This window comes from Salvelinus alpinus, chromosome 19 (genome assembly GCF_045679555.1).
Source record: "Salvelinus alpinus chromosome 19, SLU_Salpinus.1, whole genome shotgun sequence".
NCBI classification, from domain to species: Eukaryota; Metazoa; Chordata; class Actinopteri; order Salmoniformes; family Salmonidae; genus Salvelinus; species Salvelinus alpinus.
In genome coordinates, this window is record NC_092104.1 from 39,598,243 (window position 1) to 39,624,926 (window position 26,684).

Consider the following 26,684-nt stretch of genomic DNA (forward strand, 5'->3'; position numbering starts at 1 on the left):
GATGGGCTAGAATGCGCATCCCGATCTTGTAAAGAAAAAACATCTATGAAGGATGCGGTCCAAGTCCAGGGCAAGGCTCTGGGAGGCAATAATCAGGCTGCTGTTGGCTGCATTGACAACTGAAAAGCATCGTGTCAGATGGACCATATTGGGATAACCTCCAGTATCTGTCTCAGCTACAAAGCTGTCTTAAGATGTATTCGCAAACCCTTATTAATTTTCACTCTTCAAGGATCAAATAGAAGAAGCCACGGTATGAATTTTAGCTAGCTGCAGTACGTTAGTAAGTAACGTCGTTATCAATATCAAGCTAAGCTAGGCTAGAAAACTAGCTAGCTACTGTAGTTATGTGAAAATGCATATTTTAGCTAATCATTTCTTAGCGAATGTATTTCTGGAAAAGCTTGCAACTTTCACGTCTTCTGGAACATTCAATTTAGTCGTCTTTTAGGCTAGTTATAGTAGCCAGGCTCAGGCTATAAAAAGGAACGTTAGCTTAATAGTTTGACACAGCTAGCGACGGTAACTAGCTAACTTAGTTAACGTTAGCAGACAACTTCTCATGATTGGCTGGATGGAAATGTTGGCAGCAATATATTTAGCTACTACTAGATAGTAAGTTATTATTCTATTTAGCTAATGGTAACTAAAAGGGCGAGTGGGGTGACATTCTGTCAACTGGTCATATAGCCAAAGCTCATAGTTAGGTGCCAGAAGATTCCGACCCCACCATTACGCTTGTTTACTCTGAGATGCACTGGGGTCTGAACACAATCATAGTTATATTAAGACACTGGAGCGCGCGCCAGATATAGATCAGAAAATATATCTCAATGCAGGGATGGGATATGCCTTTATCCACACTAATACATTGAGAACGTTTAAATATGGCTAGTTTTCTCAGAAAACTGCCCTTTTTGCCCTCATGCTAGCAATCAGTAGCCAACATGGCCATTTTGGAATGGCAGTGTCAGCCAATCAGCTCCTTTGTTGTTCAACGCTAGCATGGGGACGAAAAGGGCAGTTTTCTGGGAAAACTAGCAGTATTTCAATCTTCTCGGTGGAGTAAGGTGGCATATCCCATCCCTGCATATAGCCCCACAGTGGAGGTGTCATAATACCCATAAAACCTAGCGGTCAAACAGGGAAATGGTTCCAATCATTTTTCTACCATTCATTTTTCCCATAGTGGATTTTAGAGAAACATAACATGTGGGCTTACCATGGCGTGACATTTTGATAACCATATTAAATCTTTCTCGGACAAGGTGACTTATCAATATATTCGGCTCTAGTTACTCTGATTTGAAAATGATAATAGATGTCATGCAAAACTACCAATCCCTGCAAGCTCCTGCACGCCATATCTAGCTGACACATTTGATGGCAGGTATTGTGTCAATTTGAAAGAAATGTAGCCATTTTATTCATTACTACATTTAGCTAACATTAGATAGTTAATCCAGAGATTCTTACCTTTGTCTCGATTCGGCAGTTTCGTCCAGATCATGATAGCCACATTAGCAGCTGATTTAGTATTTCATTTTTGGGTGTAAATACAGTCGAATATATTGATAAGTCACCTTGTCCTAGAGAGATTTACACGGTTATCAAAACATCACGCCAGGGTAAGCTTACACAAAACAAAGCCCTTATTTTAAGTGTTTCTAAAATGAATGGTGGAAAAACGATTGGAACCATTTCCCTGTTTGACTGCTAGGTTTTATGCGTATCACACTGTTGTACACTATAGAGGTACGTTTATCCTGTGTAGCCGACCCATATCTTGCGCCGGCTACACAGTGTCTTAATGTAACCATGATTGTGTTCCGACCCCAGTAAACAAGCATAACGGTAGGGTCGTAATCTTCTGGTAAGCTAGCTAGCTATGTCAAATGTCATAGCGGTAATTAACTTGTAGTCCTGATTGTGGTGATGCTTCCCATTGCATGTGCAGCATACCCACGCATATGTACATAGTAAAATCCTAAACATCCCTTGTCTGTCACAGATGTTGAATACAATCGAGTAAGTTTAAGTATAATTGTATGTGGGGTTGGTCCTTCAGCTGGCCAAAACTTGAGACAAAAAAATTATAATATCCACGCAGTATACTAACCGAAGTCTTGCAGGTGTTTACATGGTTTTGAGCATATGCCAGGTGATAGAAAGTTCAACGGCAGTACCGGCACTCTAAAAGTCTGGATATTTTGTATCAAATTTCGACCAGCCGCACAGACAATCGGCAGAGTAAGTTCACATTTAATTTGATTAAACATTCTGGCTGGTGAAGAAACTTTCCAAGTTTTTGCAGTGCTTTGTTTGACTGTATACCAATAATTGGTATCATAGTCTGATTTATTAGGCAACTTGTCATAGCTATCTAGCTACATTATTTATGTTTGTGATTCCCTGGGCCTGAAGCATGTCACTCTTTTTTACACATGCAACTTAGAGGTCTCTCTAAAGCTTCTCATTATACAGTAGAAGAATTCAAAGTGAGCATATATTTCTCCTGACTATTCTTTATTTTCCTGAAAAAGCTGTCCAGTCTGCTCTTCAGTGTCCTGTCCAGGGAATGTGACTTATGCAATAGGAATTCGGCTACTCCTCCTTGTCTCTTGAGTCCTGCCTTTTGGAAAAATGTCCCAAAGTAATAAATCTTCAGTTCTTGGAAATGTTCCTAGAGCTGGAGGTTACCTAAGCACCCGTTTGTGCATGTGTGATTGTGCATAGTCTGATCCTACTTTTTAAAGAAGCCTGCGTTGTTCACCTCACACTGTGATGTCCCCTTAGCTCTGATACAGATTGTCCTAGCCATATGTTTTGTGTTGTATGCACTGCATAGCTCAGTGTTTCTCCATCCTGGTCCTGGGGACCCAAAGGATTGGGAAACACTGGTATATCATAATAAGGTACATGAAGGATGGCTTGGTTGGATCTGTTAGGAGGACTGGGTCTTCGGCTATGATGGATGTTTTAGACCGAAGAGTTCAGAGGTTACACTGTCTGCTCTGTCTGAAACACACTGGTGCCTACTTGTCCTCGCACACGTTCATCCTTGTAGGATTTTCTCAGACGTCATCACAGGAAGCAGATGTTATGGAAGGGAAGTAACGCCCACAGTCAAAGCACTGAATAAGGAAGAGGAGGGAGAGGCAGTTTACAGTAGGCCTAACTCACTAAGACTCTTGCTCGCTCTCTCTTGCTCCCTTCTTTCCCGCTTTTAATGGTTTTGTTTCATAAGCAACAAGTGGACACTGACTGTGCATAGTTGTCCTCCGGGTCAGCCTTGGATTGAATCCAAGGGTTCCGTGCATCCATTAGCCTGACATTGATGTAATCAAATAGCAGCACTTGCCCAATCATCATGACCAGTGCTGGCTTTAGATCTTGCAGGTCTGTTGCTGAGCGAGAGCTCATCACCCTAGACGTCAACCCTTTACCCACCCATGAATGCATAGCTGGGATTGTCGTGTCTTTTCACTTTCTGTAACACATTTGCACACAGTGCATTTTACATAAGACCAAGGCCTTTATTTCTTCTTCGAGTATGCTGGGATGCATTACTAATATTTTGACTATAAGAAAGCCATTGAAGTATTACTGCACACCTGAACCTGATAGTCTACGGAAGGCATTCTGTCATGTTACTCTATGAATAGACTGAAAGTCTAGGCTATACTCGCAGCCTCTCTCACTCAATCCCATTCATTCATAGCCAAAGAAAAGGGCAGGTTGTGTGTTTGGGTGATCTTTGACCCACATCTGAGCTACAGGAAGCTATACCCAGGCTGTGTGTTGAGAGCCCATGTCAGCAGCTGGCAACATGTCCTGCACAATCCAAACAGAGGTCAGCTAGGCTGTGAACACACACACCTGACTGGGGAGTGTAGGCTACAGTAGAACACTCTTCTGTTGAAAGATGTCCCTCTTTCTGTTTTGTTTTACATTAAAGGTGCAACTCTACAGGAACGTTCCAATGCCACATTTTACATTAATATTCCACTGCCAATAAGGGTGTATGTTAGTGTATTGCATTTCATTGTTATTTCAACATTCACTATCTGTTCTGTCTCTTACCCTCTGGCAGTTCAAGAATGTGTACACTACTAGGCATATTTCAATGGGGGTCTGAATACACAAGCACCTTCCAACCACAGGAATCATGGGGCTTCAACACACGCAGCTGAGAGACATTAGGCAGAGTTGACTCCTAACGAGCACAAGCCCTCTGCTGCTCTGCCATAAATGAGAGGCGAGAGAGGACAACTGGGAGAGATCTCATAACTCCAGCAGAGTGCAGAAAGTACCAAACGAACCAGACTGCGTGTTCCCTTTTTTGCACCTCTTTTTGACGAATTGTTTAAAGTTTAAAGTAGAAAGACAAGTGGAAGGGTTTTGGCTGCATATCTGAATTTATTAATATGCCAAACAAAAGAGTTTAGAAAATGTTATCACAGGCACTGATTATTCTATTTAGACAGAAAAGCTCCCTATATAATTTATATTTAGAAAAGAAACAAGTATAATATTTACTCAACTTTGTCTGCTTACTTGATTAAACAATGATGGCCATCCAGGGAGGGCGTTGGTACATCCGCCTGCACCCAGCTTGACAGCAGGCATAAAGAGATCCAGAAAGCCTGCTTGGTTTAATTGTCACATATGCTGTGCGGGATAGTATGGCCAGCAGATTGGGTTACAGATCATAGGAATCGCAGGGGAGAACAGCACCACTAATGTCACTCAGCTGAGGGATATTATTGAGATCTGCCCCTCCCTGTCCCGTCTCGTCTCCAGCAGTATAGAATTTAAACTATGCCTAGTTTAGAACCATAGTCTGGCCGAGCCCTTTGGAAAGCCATTACTCTGCAAATTGGTTTATTTTTAGGCTCTCTTGCTATTATGATTTACTCTTGTGATTTATTGCACAATTTATTCCTTGTAGACAAAAAGTAAAAATGTATTGTATTCAACAAATATAATATTTCTTCTTGGTATGTCCTAAAAGTTACAAAAAAAGACTGCCTCATTTGTCCTATAACGCTGTTTTATAGCCTCTGCTGTCATAGATAAAACCCCAAATACTTTCCCTACCGTGGTCATCTGGACAGCAAGGCAAGTTGTCCATGCACCTGGGTGAGACACGTGAACTAATACACATGGATTGTGTATTACATCTTTATTAGTGACAGTAGGAACTTCTGGGCAGAGAACAACCCCAGTTGAACCCTAACCAGCCTATGGTTAGGGTTCATCTGGTAAAGCTGATGACAGTCAGGAAATCTGACACTGGGATGAAGAGAGATGAAGTCAAATGAGCATGTAGTTGAAGTGAGTCCTTCCATTGATATGTTGTCCTTTCTCCCTGTGTGTATCCAGATTGAGGTGTAAATGTATGGGCATCAGAGAGCCCAGTATGAAGAAGACAGGCAGGCCGGTGGTGAGTAAGGCTCAGAGTGGAGAGAGGGGGAAGACTGAAGGCGCTGCTACAGGAATCACAGGCAAGGCTGCAGCCAAGACCACCACAACGGCACCTCTGTTAAAGGTACACTTCTATCCCTCTACACGTCTTGTCACTAAGCCAAGTACACTTCTATCAAATTCAAAATGATATACAATGGCCTACTTTGCCAACACCCATTTGTACATGTTTATCATGGTACCGAACAATCCTATGTTATTATTCTGCCTGCTGGCTGGATTAGTGGGCATTAAAGTAATTGTTTTCATGTGATTTGTTCTCCAGGTTAAAAGCAATGATGATCTGCTAGCAGCAATGACAGGGGGCACTCCAGCTATGAACAGCACTGTGACCAAGAACAAGAGGACTGCCTCCACAGGGACCAGCAGTGGTAACCCAGACAGTAAACCAAAGACTAGCTCAGGTAAATCTGTTTATATATTTATATTAGCTGACTTGCCTCTAATGACCTATGCTATTTTCATCGTACTTATTATTACTCTGCTTTTCATGATTGCTGCGTTCTGTCTCTCTTTACAAGGTTCTTCAGCCAAACGTGTGACGTCCTCTACCTCCAAGGAGCCCAACTCGTCAAGGGACCGTCTGCGAACATCCAGAACATCGGCTAGTAAAAAGCAGTCATCGTCAGGGGCGGGGCAGGAGGATGTGGCCCAGGGAAAGCGCTCTCGCACCCAGCAGCTGGCAGAGTCGGAGGGCCGCATGAACAAGTCTAAATCAGACAGCCAGATCAGTGTCAAGGTGGCCCTGGAGGCCAAGGTGAAAGACCTGCTGGGTTTGGCCAAGAGCAAAGACTTGGAGATCCTGCACCTGCGCAGCGAGCTGAGGGACATGAGGGCCCAGCTGGGCCTGGGAGGGGAGGAGGTTCCCCCAGAGGAGGGAGGAGGAGGGGAGGAGGAGAAGCCCCAGGAGAGGGAGGTGTCAGCCATCACAGCAGCGGATGTGGAGTCCACACTGCTTCTCCTGCAGGAGCAGAACCATGCCATTCGTGAGGAGCTGAACCTGTTGAAGAGTGAGAACCGCATGCTGAAGGACCGGCTCAACGCGCTGGGCTTCTCCCTGGAGCAGAGGCTGGATGGCTCTGACAAGTTCTTCAGCTACCCCTCCCTGAGCCCAGACCTGGCAGTCAGCAGCGGGCACAGTGATGGCGGGGGCACTGGTACCCTCACCTCCTCTGTGGAAGGCTCTGCCCCGGGCTCCCTGGAGGACCTGCTGACGGCCCAGCAGCACAGTGGTTCAGTGGACAACCTGGACAGTGAGTCCAGCGAGGTCTACCAGGGCGTCACCTCCAGCGATGATGCCCTGGACGCCCCCTCCGGAGCCTCGTCCTCCTCCGAGTCGGAGAGCGTGCCCAGGCGAGAGCGCTCACGCCGGGGCAGCAGCGGCAACGCCAGCGAGGTGTCTGTGGCCTGCCTGACGGAGCGCATTCACCAGATGGAGGAGAACCAGCACAGCACGGCCGAGGAGCTGCAGGCCACACTACAGGAGCTTGCTGACCTGCAGCAGATCACCCAGGAGCTGAACGGAGAGAACGAGAGGCTAGGGGAAGAGAAGGTAATCCTCATGGACTCCCTGTGCCAGCAGAGCGACAAGCTGGAGCACTACGGCCGGCAGATTGAATACTTCCGCTCTCTGCTGGACGACCACCACTTGTCCTACGTCCTGGAGGAGGACATCAAAAGCGGCCGCTACATGGAGCTGGAGCAGCGCTACGTGGACCTGGCCGACAACGCCCGTTTCGAGAGGGAGCAGCTGCTGGGAGTGCAGCAGCACCTCAGCAACACGCTGAAGATGGCGGAGCAGGACAACACTGAGGCCCAGGAGGTAATTGGGGCTTTGAAGGAAAGAAACCACCACATGGAGCACATCATGGAGTCTGAGAGGCAGGACCGGGGGGCCATGGTGGCAGCGCTGGAGGAGTATAAGGCAGCGGTAAGCTGTGACCAGGTAGAGCTGAGCCGCTGCAGGGCCCAGCTGGACCAGGAGAGGCAAAAGGTGGCTGAGCTCTACTCCATCCACAACTCTGGAGACAAAAGTGACATCTGCCAGCTGCTGGAGGGGGTTCGGCTGGACAAGGAGGCGGCGGAGGGCAGGGCTGCCAAACTACAGGAGGAGCTGAGCCACGCCCGCACTGATGTCACCAGACTGCAGGACACCCTCAGTAAGGTGAGTCCACCACGCACACACCATCCTACAGAGGTAGTACATTTGATCCCTGATCCCACCCTTTTGATAGTTTGCCCATGTTCACCATCAAAGTTGCGAGACTGCTTCTGTCTCCTGTATTGAACTTGTGAAAAGTTCACGAAAGTCCACTTTCCTCCGTACCACCTTGAAAGCTTTTCATAGAAATGCATGTGTCTGCTTTATATGTACCCTCACCACTGAAAAGAAGAATGAGCATTCATTTGGGCCATTTAGTTTATGAATGAGATAATGATTAATTCCCCTGGTGGTGTGTGCAGCTGGATCGGGAGTACCGGGACATCCAGGAGCAGGAGCAGAAGCAAATGGCAGAGCAGAAGCGTGGGCTGGAGAAGCAGCGCGGGGAGCTGCAGGAGAAGGAGACTGAGATCGGGGACATGAAGGAGACCATCTTTGAGCTAGAGGACGAGGTGGAGCAGCACCGAGCTGTAAAACTTCACGACAACCTCATCATCACAGACCTAGAGAGTGAGTGGGCTATGGCCAAGGGGGAAAACATGTCACAGCATCATAGATCTATGCCAGGATCAAGTCCAGGATTTTTAGGGCACTTTTTGAGGCACTGTGCTTTTACGGGTAATTCCAACATAGTCCACTAATGTTGCTGCAGGCAGGAATCGTAGGAAATGTTTTGTAATTAACATAAGCTGTCTGCAATCAATCCATCCATCCATGTCTGGCTGTGCGTGTGTGTTTGACGGGGGAGATCTTAATCGCACAAAACCTATTATTTGGGGGAATACTATTTGTCGATCAGTGATTCTACAGCTCACTTACTAAATTGGGAAGTTTCACGCTAAAGTTGACATTTATACTTGATGAGAGAATGTGCTCACCTCCCCGCAAACTTTAAGCTTTGATCACACCGACAGCGTCGTTGCATTTTGGTACACCAGAATTACATTCATTTCCAAGGAAACGCTGCGTTTGCCTTGCAGCATTGCGTTGCAGAGGCATTGCGTTCGGTGTGGTGTGGTGCATACGTTGGATTTATTGACCGTATGCGTCAAACTGTACGTGTAGACGGCTTGACAGAAATGGTAGCAGAAGGTGAATGTCTAACTTTTGTTGCATACATATCTAGATGATGCTGCGTACTGTTTTGCGCAGTGATGCTGTCTGTGTGTTTGAAGCATTAGAACATGCGTACGCACATCTACTACTGGTCGAAATACTGTATTGCAAGCTGGCAAGTAAGTATTTTTTGCAACAAAAAAAACAGGAAAACATTAACAAGATTGCAGTCGTTAGAGTGAAAATATGTGTTTTTATTTTTAGATTCTAAAATAATTAGACAACGGGAATCTTTTTCTGTATTTTCATAACCGTTTTAGAATAAATTGGTTCATATTCCCAAAGTAGCCATACAACAAATGACCATGCTCATCTCTCATGGGCCTATTAAATAGATAGACTATATGTATCATATTTAGGTAGGAGGAAAATTCAATGCAAAAACATTGTTGAATTCAAAAGTTCTGCTGACAGGTCCACAACAATTTGCCATGGCTTTCTCTTGTAGAAACTGGCAGTCCTTTGCCAGATACAGCATACATTTGTGCAAAATTGAAATATTCTGCCAACACAGTAAAACTTATATTTTACATAAGCCAGTAGCTTATGTGAACTATTTAACAGTATGAGCAGGCTACAGTATTGCGTGACATATCCAATTGAATCTCAGAACCTATACCAAGGCAGGACATGGAAACCCATAATCAGTGTTGGGGAGGCTACTCTGAAAATATAGTTTACCAAGCTACCATTACTTCACACTTGAGGAAGTTAAGCTAAACTAAAGCTACCTTTAAAAAATATAGTTTACTTAACTAATGTTACTTTAAAAAATTAGTTCACGACATCAAAACTACTAAAATTATCATATGTAAATCTGAGATGTCCTAGATGACAAATTGCAAGAACAGATCACTCTGTAGTCAGGTCATTTTATTCTATTAATCACAAAAACAACGTTTCAAGTGAGTTAGGCAGGTCTGATGCTGAAAAAAAAAGAAAATGATTGCCCATTTTACCCATATTTTATTTTTGTAAAGAGTCGTGTGTAGTTCCAGTAGTTAGCTACACCACTACATGGCTTAAACGTTATTAACTACTGTTAACACTACCTGATTGGAATTTAGTTCCACTACCACCAAGCTACTGCAAAATGTAGTTAAATTACTAGTAGAACTACATGTAGTTTACTACTTTCCAACACTGACAATAATCTATTGATAAACTAAATATTGAACAACAACGTGTATTTTGCATAGAAATGTGGGCTGTAGCATTTAGCCTAATTGTTTTGAATATGCAATCAATCTTTCAGAATTTGCAGACAGGCACTCACATATAGGCAGCATAGCATGCATGTTTAGTTTGAAAAAGTCACTGCAAAATATCCAAACATTCTGCCCACACCTCTACAGAAATATGATCTAAATTGCCATTTCTCTTTCTTATAAAAACTACGTTGACCTAATTCCAATAGTTTCAAATTATTCAGCAAATAAAGGGTTTTATTGTCACCATAAAAGGTGAATGGAGGCCGTTTTCCAGGTGGAGTTTTAATGCTCGTTCACGGGCGCACAGTTTTTTTAACGACAGGTCTGATTTGTAACGGGAAACATTTGGATACTATGGTGTGCGCCAAGTTTATAAATCTCTATATTCTTGTACGTGCGCAGACTTTTCAGACATTTTGGGTGAAATTTATGCAACGGTTATAAATAAAGCCCCTGGCTCTACACATAAGACATAACACTGGAACCCCACTGTGCATTTTCCACCTTTGGCCAGTGCCACATGGTGGCTGTGTAGAGCTGTGTCAGGCTTCTTGCAGCCAGAGGAAAGTGTGAACAGTACAGTAGGAGTGTGCCGAGTACTCGGACAAAACAAGTATTGTAATGGATATGGAGAATTTTCCAAATACGATCATGACAAGAGTATATCTTTTTTAATTATCTGTGATCTGTAAAAGTTATTTTCAGCTGCCAGCACGCATCTCTCTTTCACTCGAAACAGTGTGAAGCACTGTGTGCGCCAAACAACTATTGACTAGTATTTCTGTCTGTAAAGAAACTTGCTTAGTTTCGGTTGAGCCTCCTAGAACGATTGGATTAGAACAAGCTGCTCTCAGTCTGCTCTCATTTCATTTTACATTTGAATCATTTAGCAGACGCTCTTATTCAGAGCCACTTACAGAGAGTATACATTTTCGTACTAGTCCCCCTTGGGAACCAAGAACCCACAACCCTGGCTTTGCGGGACCACATTTCTCCAGGCAGACACACGCAGATGTTTTCACATAATGTCTGTTGTGATCCAAGCCCATGGTTCTTGCAATTATTATTTATTCTTTCCCAGGCATGTTTACCGATCATAAATAAATGAAAGTACAAATGTAGATAGTTTCTTTTGATTGTACAAATGTTGTGGCATAAGTGTTGGGGGAGAAGTTTTGCTCCTCTCAAAAGTGAAACAATATATGGGGCAAGTGAATTAGCCTACCTTCATCTAAATCTGTGTCTGGAATAAATACAGGCAGTAGTAGCCAGCCATGCGTTGGGCTATTTATTAGCCTATTTAGTTGATAATTGAATAGGACTAAGTAAGGAACTTTGTTGATTTGTATGTTCATAAGTCACTCAGTATTCATACCCCTTGATTTATTCCACATTTTGTTGCATTACATCCTGAATTCAAAATGAATTCAATAAATGTTTCTCACCCATCTACCCACAATACCCCTTAATGACAAAGTGGGAACATGTTTTTAGAAATTTTAACAAATTTATTGAAAATGAAATAGAAATATCAAATTTACATAAGAGTCAATACATGGCAGCGATAACAGCTGCGAGTCTTTCTGAGTAATTCTCTAAGAGGTTTGCACACCTGGATTGTACAATATTTGCACTTTATTCTTTAAAAAATTCATCACGCTCTGTCAAGTTGGTTGATGACCATTTCTAGACAGCCATTTTCAAGTCTTGCCATAGATTTGCAAAACTATTTTAAGTCAACTTTAACTAGGCCACTCAGGAACATTCAATGTCATCTTGGACAGCAACTCGTGTTTTAGGTTATTGTCCTGCTGAATGGTGAATTTGTCTCCCAGTGTCTGTTGGGAAGCAGACTGAACCAGGTTTTCCTCTAGGATTTTGCCTGGGTTTAGCGCTATTCCGTTTCTTTTTATTCTAAAAAACTTCCAAGTCTTGCCCAATGACAAGTATACCCATAACATGATGCAGCCACCACCATGCCTGAAAATATGAAGAATGGTACTCAGTGATGTGTTGTGTTGGATTTGCCCCAAACATAATGCTTTATATTCAGGACATTGTCATGTCTTTGCCAATTTTTTTGCAGTTTTACTTTAGTGGCTTATTGCAAACAGGATGCATGTTTTTTAAATATTTGTATTCTGTACAGGCTTCCTTATTTTCACTCTGTCATTTAGGTTAGTATTGTGGAGTAACTACAATGTTGTTGATCCATCCTCAGTTTTCTGCTATCACAGCCTTTAAACTATGTAACTGTTTTTAAGTCACCATTGGCCTCAGGGTGAAATCCCTGAGTGGTTTTCTTCCTCTTCGGCAACTGAGTTAGGATGGATGCCTGTATCTCTTTTAGTGACTGGGTGTATTGATACACCACCCAAAGTGTAATTAATAACTTCACCATGCTCAAATGGATATTCAATGTCTGCTTTTTTATTTTTAACCATCTACCTATAGGTGCCCTTCTTTGCGAGGCATTGGAAAACCTCCCTGATCTTTGTGGTTGACTCTGTTTGAAATCCACTGTTCGTTTGAGGGACCTTACAATTATCTGTATGTGTGGGGTACAGAGATGAGGTAGTCATTCAAAAATCATTTTAAACACTATTTCACACATAGTTCATGCAACTTAGTATGTGCCTTGTTAAGCGCATTTTTACTCTTGAATTTATTTAGGCATGTGAATACTTTCTGAAGACACTGTATGAACTTGTTATTTAACAGAAAATAACATAACTCTGATACGCTTGGTAGATAAAGTCAATCATGTTTTGCCTTTTAGACTACATGACGTGTAGCTATATTGCTATTGGCATCAGTGGCATTCAAGTTTACTTCATAGACTGAATTACACAATAATTAACCCTAACCTCTAGTTTCATAAGTTGGTGCTGCTAAGGTCAGTGTCTCTATCAGCTCTTGAATTGTTTGAAAGCAGATTCTCTTCCTGCGCTGCGTGTGAATATATCCTGTGGCCCGTTCACATGAACTCAGCCATGTCTGCTTCCCCCCTCAGACTCTGTAAAAAAACTGCAGGACCAGAAGCGTGACATGGAGCGGGAGATTAAGATTCTGCACCGGAGGCTGAGGGTGAGTGGGCCAGTGGACAGGGCCATCTGAGGACCAGAGGTCACTGACATGGTCAAGCACAGCAGCACTATGGTTTGGTTTGGGCCATGTTCATTACAACTGGAATCCACTCGAAAGCAATATGATGATATTTGCTTACACAAATTTTCTTATTAGCTTTATCATTCCTGGCTCAGTGGTCGAAATTATGTTGCTGTGTGTGTGTGTGTTTCTCTCTGTGTATGTGCGCGCACGTGTGTTTGTCTGTTCAGGAAGAGTCGGCAGAGTGGCGTCAGTTCCAGGCTGATCTGCAGACGGCCGTGGTCATCGCTAATGACATCAAGTCGGAAGCACAGGAGGAGATTGGGGATATGCGGCACCGTCTCCGCGAGGCCCAGGAGAAGAACGAGAAGCTTGGCAAGGAGCTGGACGAAGTCAAGAACCGCAAGTAAGAGACACTGAGAAACACGCTGTGCTTAATTCCAAGTGTCATGTGGCCGACGCCAGCTATCTTGTGATCATGTCGGAGAGATGTACAGTACCAGTCAAAAGTTTGGACACACCTACTCATTCTATGATTTTTCTTTATTTTTGCTATTTTCCACATTGTAGAATAATAGTGAAGACATCAAAACTATAAAATAACATGTATGGAATCATGTAGTACCAAAAAAAAGACAGCTTTGCACACTCTTGGCATTCCCTCAACCAGCTTCATGAGGTAGTCACCTGGAATGCATTTCAATTAACAGGTGTGCCTTGTTAAAAGTTAATTTATGGAATTTCTTTCCTTAATGCGTTTGAGCCAATCAGTTGTGTTGTGACAAGCTAGGAGTGGTATACAGGAAGATAGCCCTATTTGGTAAAAGACCAAGTCCATATTATGGCAAAAACAGCTCAAATAAGCAAAGAGAAGTGACAGTCCAGCATTTAAGACATGAAGGTCAGTCAATCTGGAAAATGTCAAAACGTTGAACGTTTCTTCAAGTGCAGTCGCAAAAACCATCAAGCGCTATGATGAAACTAGCTCGCATGAGGACCGCCACAGGAAAGGAAGACCTCTGCTGCAGAGGATAAGTTCATTAGAGTTAACTGCACCTCAGATTGCAGCCCAAATAAATGCTTCACAGAGTTCAAGTAACAGACTCATCTCAAAATCAACTGTTCAGAGGAGACTGCGTGAATCAGGCCTTCATGGTTGAGTTGCTGCAAAGAAACCACTACTAAAGGACCCCAATAAGAAAAAGAGACTTGCTTGGGCCAAGAAACACGAGGAATGGACATTAGACCTGTGGAAATCTGTCAAAATGTGAGATTTTTGGTTCCATCCGCTGTGTCTTTGTGAGACGGTGAATAGGTGATCTCTGCATTTGTGGTTCCCATTGTGAAGCATGGAGAAGGTGGTGTGGGGGTGCTTTGCTGGTGACACTGTCAGGGATTTTATTAGAATTCAAGGCACACTAACCCAGCTTGACTACCACAGCATTCTGCAGCGATACGCCATCCCATCTGGTTTGCGCTTAATGGGACTATTATTTGTTTGTCAACAGGACAATGACCCAAAACACACCTCCAGGCTGTGTAAGGGCTATTTGACCAAGAAGGAGAGTGATGGTGCTGCATCAGATGACCTAGCCTCCATAATCACCCGACCTCAACCCAATTGAGATGGTTTGGGATGAGTTGGACCGCAGAGTGAAGGAAAAGCAGCTAACAAGTACTCAGCATATCTGGGAACTCCTTCAAGACTGTTGGAAAAGCATTCCTTGTGAAGCTGGTTGAGAGAATGCCAAGAGTGTGCAAAGCTGTCGTCAAGGCAAATGGTGGCTACTTAGAAGAATCTCAAATCTAAAATATATTTTGATTTGTTGAACACTTTTGCTTACTACATGATTCCATATGCATTATTTCATATTTTTTATGTCTTCACTATTATTCTACAATGTAGAAAATAGTAAAAACACTTGAATGAGTAGGTGTGTCCAAACTTTTGACTGGTACTGTATGTGTTCAGGGTTGGGTTAACAGTGATTGCCACATTGATGAAGCTGGATGTGGTGGTCTGTATTTGCATCCACATGAAATGGGTGAGGTGGGATCTGATGTGCCTTGATATGTATTGAGTGTGTTGGTGTTTGTCTCCTTAGGCAGGATGAGGAGAGGGGCAGGGTGTATAACTACATGAATGCAGTGGAGAGGGATCTGGCTGTACTGAGGCAGGGCATGGGCCTGAGCCGTCGCTCCTCTACCTCCTCTGAGCCCTCTCCCACCGTCAAAACCCTCATCAAGAGCTTTGACAATGCCTCCTCACAAGGTACCCCAACCTGCGAGTGTAAGATATGGACCACTTTTTTGTACTTTTATTCTCATTTCACCTGTATATTCCTAGTAATAAGTATAGCAGTAACACTGCTACTAATACAATGTAGTAGTATTACTGTGGGATGTGACTGATTTCTGTTCACAACAGGCCCAGTCCCCACGGCCGCTGCCCCTGCTGCTCCGACAGCACCTGCTGCCACATTACCACGCACTCCCCTGAGCCCCAGCCCCATGAAGACCCCTCCTGCAGCCGCCATCTCACCCATACAGGTATGCCACCTGTAACCCATTCCAGTGTGTTTGTTTGCATGGCAAGCTCTAAGTGTAGGCATCAGGTCAAGCACACAATAAAAACCTGGCTTACACTAGACCAGTCATTCACACATAGCTGCAGTGCATTCGGAAAGTATTCAGACCCCTTCACTTTTTACAGCCTTATTCTAAAATGGATTAAATAGTTTTATCCCATCATCAATCTACACACAATACCCCATAATGAGCGAAAACAGTTATAAAAACAATTATAATAACTTATTTACACAAGTATTCAGACCCTTTGCTATGAGACTCGAAATTGAGCTCAGGTGCATCATGTTTCCATTGATCATCCTTGAGATGTTTCTACAACTTGATTGGAAAGGCATAAACCTGTCTATATAAGGTCCCACAGTTGATAGTGCATGTCAGAGCAAAAACCAAGTCGAAAGGAATTGTCTGTAGAGCTCTGAGACAGGATTGTGTCGAGGCACAGATCTGCGGAAGGGTACCAAAATATGTCTGCAGCATTGAAGATCCCCAAGAACACAGTGGCCTCCATCATTCTTAAATGGAAGAAGTTTAGAACCACCAAGACTCTTCTTAGAGCTTGTCGCCCGGCCAAACTGAGCAATCGGGGGAGGAGGGCCTTGGTCAGGGAGGTGACCAAGAACCCGATGGTCACTCTGACAGAGTTCCTCTGCGGCGATGGGAGAACATTCCAGAAGAACAGCCATCTCTGCAGCACCCCACCAATCAGGCCTTTATGGTAGAGTGGCCAGACGGAAACCACTCTTCAGTAAAAGGCACATGACAGCCAGTTTGGAGTTTTCCAAAAGGTATCTAAAGGACTCTCAGACCATGAGAAACAAGATTCTCTGGTCTGATGATACCAAGATTGCCCGAATGCCAAGTGTCACATCTGGAGGTAACCTGGCACCATCCCTACGGTGAAGCATGGGGGTGGCAGCATCAAGCTGTGGGGATGTTTTTCAGCGACAGGGATTGGGAGACTAGTCAGGATTGAGGGAAAGATGAATGGAGCAAAGTACAGAGAGATCCTTGATGAAAACCTGCTCAGGACCTCAGACTGAGGGGAAGGTTCACCTTCCAACAGGACAACAACCCTAAGCACACACCAAGACAACACAGGAGTGGCTTTGGGACAAGTCTCTGAATGTTCTTGAGTGGCCCGGACTTGATCCCGATTAAACATCTCTGGAGAGACCTGAAAATAGCTGTGCAGCGACACTCCCTATCCAAGTTTGAGAGGATCTGCAGAGAAGAATGGGAGAAACTCCAAGATTGTAGTTTCATACCCAAGAAGACTTGAGGCTGTAATCGCTGCTTATGTAAATGTGATATTTCAGTTTTTTGTTTCTAAGAAATTTGCAAAAATGTATAAAAAACAGTTTTTGCTTTGTCATTATGGGGTATTTTGTGTAGATTGATGAGGAAAAAAACAAGAATTGAATCCATTTTAGAATAAGGCTGTAACGTAAGAAAATGTGGAAAAGGTCAAGGGGTCTGAAAACTTTCCAAATGCCCTGTATTTATCAAGGTCTAGATCAAATGGTATGTTTTAGAACTGCCAGAGCAGTATGGCAAGGAATTGTTGTCTGTGCTGACTAGGTCAGGGAGCGGTGCAGTAGTGAAAGAGTTATTGTGACCATCGGGTCAAGAGCTGTTCTATATTCACAATGTTTATAGACCTCTAATACTCCACAAATATCACTTCCTCGTCTTCCTCTGGCACTTTGTCACAGTTGACAGTCCCAGGGCTTGCCTCATACACAGACCATGAGAGATTGAGTTGTTTGAGAATATGTCCCATAGCTCTAATTCCGTTACCTCACTTTCCCTTAATTTAAATTTTGGTAATTTAGCAGACGCTCTTATCCATAGTGACTTAGTCAGTGCATCCAAATTATCCATATGACCCAAAGATTCTTTCTCATGTTTTAAACTCTCACACGTTTTTTCAAACATGGCAGCTGTTTGCCTCTAACACATTTTTCTTGAACCTGCAATGTAGTGTTGTCACGATAACAGAATCTTGACTTATATACTGATGCCAGGTTTAGTATCACGATACTCGATACCAGGGGGGGAAAAATAAATCGTATTAGCCAATGTCGTAGAGTGGCACTTGATCCAGACAGATCTTTTGAGTTAAATATCATTACATTTGAAATGTTCTATTTAAATTTTAAAAAACAATTATGTAAGCATTAATGAATCAATTGTATAATCATACAATCAATTTGACTTCGTTTTTTACCAATCTAACTAGATAACAACATAATGGTAATCATTTATTTGAATGTTACATCTCTAGTCTATTGATAATCTGGGTAAATCAAGATGTAGCCTAGGCCTATTTACTATACAGGTGAATACATATTCAATAGGACTGTGTGCATGCATTGAGTTATTGATCTTATTTTGGCTGATTTCATGTGGCTACAGGTTAAAAACAATCTGTTTCCCTTCCATTTGGGACTTATTTTATTGTACTGATCAACAACATTTGCATAGAAGAAGCAGTATCTTCTTATATAAGTGTGCGCTGTCTCTTTAACGCCCATGACGTAAGCATTTCACTGTTAGTCTACACTTGTTGTTTACGAAATATATGACAAATAAAATGTGATTTGATTCACACAAACACTCAGTTCGAGGCTCGAGCAAAGATGATCTTGGCCGAATACCAAATGGACCCCTACACCCTATGTACTCGTGGAGATCTGAAAGGATTTGACCGGTGTAAGCAATATGGTAATAGTTCCACCTAGGCTAGGTGGAAATTTCACTATATTACTTATACCAATCAAATCCTCTCAGATCTCCACGAGTGAATAGGGTGTTCGATTTGGGGGTCCATTTGGGATTGGGCGTGGTAGATTAAGTGAACGTATAAAGTTTTTGGTGACAATCAGCTTTAAAATCAGCAATATTTTTCCTTATGGTGTTGCATATTATCATATTAGTAATAGTGTAGTGAATTGATGTTAGCTTCAGCTGTAAGCTAGTAAGGAAAGTTAACCTACAAAGCTGGACGTTACGGGTGCAAATTATTGTATGGGACAATATACAAACGTTTTTGAGAAAGATCCTTTGAAAAATACAATTTCACTAAATGTATTTATTGGTTTCTTTTCATTTTGATAAGGGATGAAAATGCAATGAATTGAAGATTATTTGTTGTAAAAAGTAGTCATTAGATTTGGGGTGGGGTGAGGTTGCGAGAAATCTTGGAGAAACAATGGGGTCCCCAGAAATTCTGTCCAAAAAAATGGTGTCCCTGCTGAAAACGTTTGAATACCACTGCCTTAGAGTATAAGGACAAATTCAGTCTTTCCATGTAATACTGTGGACAGAGGGGCAAATCTGAGCATTGGATATTTTATATACATTATTTAAGCAGAGTATCAGATCTTCTCATATGAAAGGGTCAAAGTTCAGGGAGAGATTGGTTTTTCTGTTTCCTAGACAGGTTTCAAGTCTTCTGTCCTGCTTTTTCTCATCTATCCTCTGCAGTCACAAGATGATTGCCAATGCCTGGCTGCTGGTGCTGCAGTCAGAATGGCCTCCTCGAGCTAGGCATTTTTTCAGAAATTGCAAATAGTAGGCTACTTCTATAGGAATTGTGAAGACATTTTCAGGAAGTTTTTGGATTAAAAAAGGGATGGGCGTGGCAGGGGGCGTGGCAATGAGCATGGTCGGCTCATCAGAGCGGCTACATTTTAGAGGCCCCCATCTTGTCGGTGTAGAAGTGTTTGCATTTTTGCTCCATTTTCCTGCAATTCTACAATATTTCTCCATGGAGCCGTGAGAAAATGCTGCAGCTTTAAACCTAATTTCCTGCGATTCTACATATTCTGCCATGGAGCTAAAATAACATTTTGGTTTTAAAGCTATTTTGCTAAATTTCTATGCATTTTGCCATGGAAATGCTGTGTTCTTTTACTCCAAAATAATAAGAAAATGAGTACTCAATTCTCCCTGATTGTCTGGCTTTTATATAATATTTTTCTCAAAGATTATATTATTTTTTAAATATATAGGTTCATTATCTTTTCTATGTACTTTATATCTGCTTTCTAGCCCTTTATTATTTGTATATTTTTTTTTTACACCATTTGACTTAGGCAACCTGAAAAAACGCTTAGATTGACCGCCCAAGGATTACAATGGCAGAAAAATCCCTGATTTTGTATGTATGTGAGCGAGTTTTAATCCAATGATTGTTGGTCTATTTCAGAGACACTCCATAACTGGGTCCATCTCTGCACCCAAACCCCTCTCCTCTCTGAGTGACAAAAGGCCCAGCTACGCAGACATCAGCATGTCAGGTGAGTCCGCAGAAACACCAACACTGACAACAGAGCTCCATGGATATATTTGTCATTTTTAAGTTTGGAGGTGCTTTGCGACCAAAGCAGTGGGGTGGGTGTCTTTAGCCCCTAAGGAAGCGAGCATGGAGTCAGCAGAGCTTCACGTTGACTTTGATGTGTGGGTTTAATAAAGCACCATAGAAAGTGTGGTGTCCCAGTGACTGGCCTCCCCCATAAATGTTGTCATACATATTCTAGTGGGTTCCAGGGCCTGGAATGTGAACGTGCTATAATGGTCATGCCCTCCGATGTTTAGTTAAATGTCCCTGTTGTTTTTTAACCTCATTCGATGGTACTTGACAGTTCCAGGGCCTGGAATGTTACTTTGATCCCTTGAGAATAAGAGGAAGGAAAAAATCCCTCTTGCTTAAACTAACATTTTGAAGGGAATATGAAGTCACTATTTCAATGCAATGTTTCTGTTTCCTCACTTTGGTTGTGGGGTTGTCATAATGTTTGTGTGTTTCATCCTGTCACTGTCCTCTTCCCTCCACAGCGGAGCATCTTCTCAGGGGCTCCTCTGCCAGCCGCCCTGCCTCTGCTCTCCAGAGGGTGTCCAACATGGACTCATCGAAGGCCATGGCCATCTCAGGTATCACAAATCATGGACATATGAATAGGCCTTGAAATAGATCTACAATTCTTTTAAATGGTTGCCAGTAAAATTAAATGCATTTTGAGAAAGAATTCAACTACATTTATCGGAACACATGTTGTCGCTGGCAGTGAAGACGGGTCACTCACACTGTATCTCTGTCTGTTTGTGTGGTGGCCAGTGTCCCGCAGGAGCAGTGAGGAGATGAAGAGGGACATCTCTGCACCTGAAGGTGGCTCCTCCTCTCTGATGGCCATGGCCTCTGGTTCCTCCCTGTCCTCCTCCTCCCCCACCGCCTCTGTCACCCCCACCGCACGCAGCCGCCTCCGGTAAAACCCTCATCAGCTCCATACCTTTGATACGACACATACTAATCCACTAAGTCCTTTTTATGTTTAAAACTATATTTTGACTATACCAAATGGGCTTTGTGGACTAGCCGGTCAATGGAGTCTGAATTATTTTCTGTCCTCTCCAACGTGGTGTGTTCAGAGAGGAGCGGAAGGACCCCCTCTCAGCGCTGGCCCGGGAGTATGGGGGCTCCAAGAGGAACGCACTGCTCAAGTGGTGCCAGAAGAAGACTGAGGGGTACCAGGTATGTGTTCTTCAGTCAGAACAGACCGGTCAGGTCATTTCACCTCTCGGGTCGCTCTCTTTTAATGAGGATTTATTTTTTAAATGTCTCAATAGTGAGACTCTGGTGGGGTTTTTATAAGCTCAACTATCTGGAGTGATAATCTAATTCAATAACTTTGTCAGAATGTCCATTATTCCTTCAGAGGTCTAGTTCAGTTAATTGTTTTTTAAAGGCCCTCTCCGACACCTATGTCAGCGCATCCTTTATGCTCCCCTCTCAAGTCGTAAACCATTGTAGATGTTGTCATGAGGACTGTTGTCAGTTTTATTGTGTTGTCCTTATGGTTCCTCTCCAACTCTAAAGCATGTGACTGGACCACCAGTGCTTGGGAACGGCTTCAAACGTCATCCACAGAGGGAATAAACATTTGGCTACTATGAAAACTTTATTTATTGGTTGAATTTGCTATTTAGGGCACGTTTTTAAGACCCACTCTGTCATATTGAAACAGCATTTTTTTATGGTCTTGGTTCTAGTGCAGAGAGTGACTGGTCATGGTTCTCCAGGAAGTGCTCCGAATGTTACACATGTCGTGCCAACTGCCTGTCAGAAAAGCTGTGAATTGCCCTGGCTGAGAGGAAGGCAATGAGATTCAATACATTGGGGATTCACACTATAGTGGGATGGAGACAAACCAGCTTACTTTTTTAGGGGGAGGGGGGGGTTCTTCTGTTTTTTTAAATGTTGCTCTTGCTGAGTAAGCAATCTTGTCAGGATTATGATGTGGTGTTAAGAGAGCATCCAGTCAAATGAATCTGAGTAGACACATCATACTCCACTCAATCTTTATGACCTCTTCCTTCAGAGAAACTTGGTAATTCTGATAAAACAGTGTTTGTTCGTGAGGAAAACAAGCCTGTTTATTTCTGACAGTATGGCCACAACAACCTCTCCCTCAACCGTCAGTAAAACAAACGAGTTGATTGTTGACCTCAGGAAGCAGAGGAGGGAACATGGCCCGGTCCACATCAACGGGACTGCAGTCAAGAGAGTAAGCAGTTTGAAGTTCCTCTGAGTCCATATCACAGAGGACTTGACGTGGACCAACACCACCACCACTCTTGTCAAGAGGAAGCAACAGCGTCTCTAGTTCCTAAGGCGGCTGAAGAAATTCGTCATGCCACCCCGGGTCCTCTCCAAATACTATCGCTGCACCATCGAGAGCGTCCTGACCGGTTGCATCACGGCCTGGTACGTGAAATGCTACATCCACGACCGCAAGGCCCTCCAGCGGCTGGTGAAGACGGCCCAGCACATTACTGAGACCGTACTTCCACCCATCCAGGACATGTACTCGAAATTCAGCCTGAGGAAGGCCCGCAGCATCATCAAGGACCCCACACACCCCAGCCATGAGCTGTTCACTCGCTTAGCGTCGGGCAGACGGTATCGGAGCATTAGGTCTGATACCAACAGGCTCAGATACAGTTTCTATCTACAAGCCATCAGACTGCGGAACACTTGAACTGGACTGACCACATGCTTGTACCAGGCGCACCGGTTTGTGTCAAGAAATGCAGTGCTGCTGGGTTTTTCACGCTCAACAGTTTCCCGTGTGTATCAAGAATGGTCCACCACCCAAAGGACATCCAGCCAATTTGACACAACTGTGGGAAGCATTGGAATCAACATGGGCCAGCATCCCTGTGAAAGCTTTCAACACCTTGTAGAGTCCATGCCATGACGAATTGAGGCTCTTCGGAGGATAAAATGTGGTATACTCAGTGTACATTCTCAGTGTACTTTGGTGTCCTCAGTGTACATTGATGCTACACACACATCTCAACTGCTGCTACCAGACTCTTATTAGGATTGTTAAATGCTGCACAATTTTAACACTTGCCCCCAAATCTCCCCTTGCCAAAACACTTCTAAATGACGGACTATAAATGGTGCCTACCTGTAATATAATTATGCTAAAATGTTTTCTATTCTACTGAGCCATTACTTTGTTCGTGTTCTTATCTTTTATTATTTCTTATTGTTGCATTGTGGAGAAGGAACCTGCAAGTAAGCATTTGGTTGGACAGTGTATACTATGTGTATCCCGTACATACTGTGTATCCCGTACATACTGTGTATCCCGTACATACTGTGTATCCCATACATACGACTAATAAAACTTGAAACTAGTAGGAAGATGAAACAACGAGGTGGTTTTATTATGTTTTTTATTTTTTTATTAAACTTTTTCTCCCTTATTTCGTAATATCCAATTGGTAGTTCCAGTCTTGTCCCATCGTTGCAACTCCCTTACGGACTCGGTAGAGGCGATGGTCGAGAGCCGTGCGTCCTCCGAAACTCGACCCTGTCAAGCCGCACAGCTTCTTGACACACTGCTCGTTTAACCCGGAAGCCAGCCGCACCAATGTGTCGGAGTGAACACCGTCCAACTGTCGACCGTGTCAGCATGCATGTGCCCGGCCCGCCACAGCAGTCGCTAGAGCGCCATGGGACAAGGACATCCCGGCTGGCCAAACCCTCCCCTAAACCGGACAATGCTGGTCCAATTGTGCGCCGCCTCATGGGTCTCCCGGGCGTGGCCTGCTGCGACACAGCCTGGTCTCGAACCCAGATCTGTAGTGATGCCTCTAGCACTGCGATGCAGTGCCTTAGACCGCTGTGCCACTTGGGAGGCCCAACGAGGTGCTTTTAGGACCAATGTCTGGGACCCAGTATCTATTGGATTATCAATACAATACACTTCTGCACCCTACATGTCTTTACACTGTACCTTTGCAATACAATAAAAAATGTTTCCCCTCTTTCTGGCAGAACATTGACATAACAAACTTCAGCAGCAGCTGGAATGACGGCCTTGCGTTCTGCGCTGTGCTCCACACCTACCTGCCTGCTCACATCCCCTACCAGGAGCTCACCAGCCAGGAAAAGGCAAGCCTATTTCCTACTGTAGTGATGATAAGTAACAATGTGTCATAGAACTGTAACCAAGTTTCCATCCAACCATTACATGTGGAATATTTACCTGATCAGAAAAAGTTACGACAGGGCTCATGGAAACAGGAAGTCGGTACAATTTCATACATTTCCGACAGACGATTGGTTCGTTCGATGTGGTGGGATCTTTTTGTGTGAGTATAATTATTTGAGAAATGTCGGTGGAAATGCCAAATATTTACTTAATAACCATCATATTGAAGTAAACTTGGAGTCACGCAATGATATGGGCCTACCACCACGACAGGGAAAAGCATTAAATGTTTATAGGCAGATTAAATAAGTTATATTCATGCTAATTTCCAATAGGCTCAATATCGAGGGTAGGCTATTATTTTGAGTTCTGGTGACATGATGATCGGTTCTTGGCTGCCAATTATCAAATAAAATTACATTGCGCTTATCCATATCTCATCATATAATCATCCCCCTGTCCACTTTATCAGCGAAGTCTAGAGATCATGCGCCAAAACCAGATTGTGCAAGTTTACGTGAGTTGAAATTGCAATGGAAATCCATATAACTAACGTTTTTTTTTCGGTACATGGGAACTTAACTACAAACGTCATTTTTATCTGCACTACATCATCAAGCACAGCCTTTCATCCGCAACAAGTCAATTTGATGGAAACATCTCTGGTGGGAAAATGCACATTGTTTTTATGCAGATTTTAGAATATATTTGCATGGAAATCTGTTGCCAATTGGATGGAAACTTAGCTATTGTTTAATCTTTTACAGTTGTCTCAATCTGTCATCAGGGAGCTTTGTAGTGTGTGATTGTGTGTTTTTGTCTCCCGATCTTTAGAGACGAAATTTCACACTAGCCTTCCAGGCTGCAGAGAGTGTGGGGATCAAGTCCACTCTGGTAAGATTCAAGTGAAAGATGAACTGAACTGTGAATAACAGAGGTGTTTTTCACATGAACATATTAAACATATATCTGACATGCTTAGAAATCCAGTTTTTCTAGAGAATCTTTCAGACTCATTTCACCTTAAAAATCACCGCACTGGCACATTGGTGAATTATGACCTGCTATTGTATTGCATATTCAGGATGGTCATTTTTTTGTGTGGGACTGAGGACTGTACTCACAGGCTCTTATAGGCAGACTCCTGTAGAGAAGATAAATATTTTAGATGAAATACTGCTCTCATCGTGCATATGTGCAGACTTGTAGCTATTTTAGTCCTTTTCACAAAATAAGTCCTCACATGAATGTGCATTCAAGAAGTATTCAGACCCCTTCCCCTTTTCAACATTTTGTTACGTTACAGCCTTATTCTAAAATGGATTAAGTCAAATGTGTTCCTCGTCAATCTACACACAATACCCCATAATGACAAAGCAAAAAAAAACGTTTTTAGGAATGTTTGCACATTTATAAAATACTAAAAACAGAAATACCTTATTTACATAAGTATTCAGACCCTTTGCTATGACACTCTAAATTGAGCTCAGGTGCATCCTGTTTCCATTGATCATCCTTGAGATGTTTCTACAACTTGATTAGAGTCCACCTGTGGTAAGTTCAATTGATTGTACATGATTTGGAAAGGCACACACCTGTCTTTATAAGGTCCCACAGTTGACAGTGCATGTCTGAAGCAAAAACCAAGCCATGAGGTTGAAGAAATTGTCCGTAGAGCTCACAGACAGGTCCCCAAGAACGCAATGGTCTCCATCATTCTTAAATGGAAGAAGTTTGGAACCACCAAGACTCTTCCTAGAGCTGGCCGCCCGGCCAAACTGAGCAATCGGGGGAGGCTCGGTCAGGGAGGTAACCAAGAACCCAATGTTCATTCTGACAGAGCTCCAGAGTTCCTCTGTGGAAATGGGAGGAAACAATCTCTGTAGCACTCTACCAATTAGGCCTTTATGGTAGAGTGGCCGGTCTTTGAATGTCCTTGTGTCCCAGCCAGAGCCTGGACTTGAACCCGATCGAACATCTCTGGAGAGACTTGAAAATAACTATGCAGCGACGTTCCCCATCCAACCTGACAGCACTTGAGAGAATCTGCAGAGAAGAATGGGAGAAACTCCCCAAATACAGTTGTGCCAAGCTTGTAGCGTCACACCCAAGAAGACTCGAGGCTGTAATCGCTGCCAAAGGTGCTTCAACAAAGTACTGAGTAAAGGGTCTGAATACTTATGGAAATGTGATATTTCAGTTTTATTATTATTTTTTTTTACTTTGGACACATTTTCTAAAAACAAGTTTTTGTTTTGTCATTATGGGGTATGGTGTGTAAATTGTTGAGGGGGGGAAAACACGATTGAAACTATTTTAGAATAAAGCTGTAACGTAACAAAATGTGGAACAAATTCAAGGGGTCTGAATACTTTTCGAATGCACTGTATATCGCTGCTACCCATAGCTAGATATAAAGCTGGCTCTGTGTGAGTTGTAAACTGACAGATTTGTTGTACGAGTTCAGTTAGATTCTGGAAATGGAAACCGCAAGCTCTAATTTTC

The 26,684-nt window shown here is 43.1% G+C and overlaps 1 protein-coding gene across 3 annotated transcripts in view; it reads left to right on the forward strand.

The window, feature by feature from the left end:
* The first annotated feature begins 37 nt into the window (after window positions 1-37).
* Window positions 38-26,684, forward strand: part of LOC139545557 (cytospin-A-like) — a 30,214-nt gene continuing 3,567 nt past the window's right edge. Inside the window, exons 1-15 of one of the 3 annotated variants that reach the window (XM_071353479.1) lie at window positions 38-283; window positions 5,386-5,551; window positions 5,753-5,891; window positions 6,009-7,651; window positions 7,951-8,158; window positions 12,989-13,062; window positions 13,314-13,489; window positions 15,189-15,373; window positions 15,512-15,633; window positions 19,883-19,973; window positions 20,512-20,607; window positions 20,792-20,939; window positions 21,103-21,205; window positions 24,023-24,139; window positions 25,014-25,073. In XM_071353479.1, coding sequence (XP_071209580.1) covers window positions 5,402-5,551; window positions 5,753-5,891; window positions 6,009-7,651; window positions 7,951-8,158; window positions 12,989-13,062; window positions 13,314-13,489; window positions 15,189-15,373; window positions 15,512-15,633; window positions 19,883-19,973; window positions 20,512-20,607; window positions 20,792-20,939; window positions 21,103-21,205; window positions 24,023-24,139; window positions 25,014-25,073 — 3,312 coding nt within the window. In that variant the 5' untranslated portion in view covers window positions 38-283; window positions 5,386-5,401. The remainder of the gene's footprint in view (window positions 284-5,385; window positions 5,552-5,752; window positions 5,892-6,008; window positions 7,652-7,950; window positions 8,159-12,988; window positions 13,063-13,313; window positions 13,490-15,188; window positions 15,374-15,511; window positions 15,634-19,882; window positions 19,974-20,511; window positions 20,608-20,791; window positions 20,940-21,102; window positions 21,206-24,022; window positions 24,140-25,013; window positions 25,074-26,684) is intronic. The other 2 variants (XM_071353477.1, XM_071353480.1) reach the window with 2 other exon arrangements.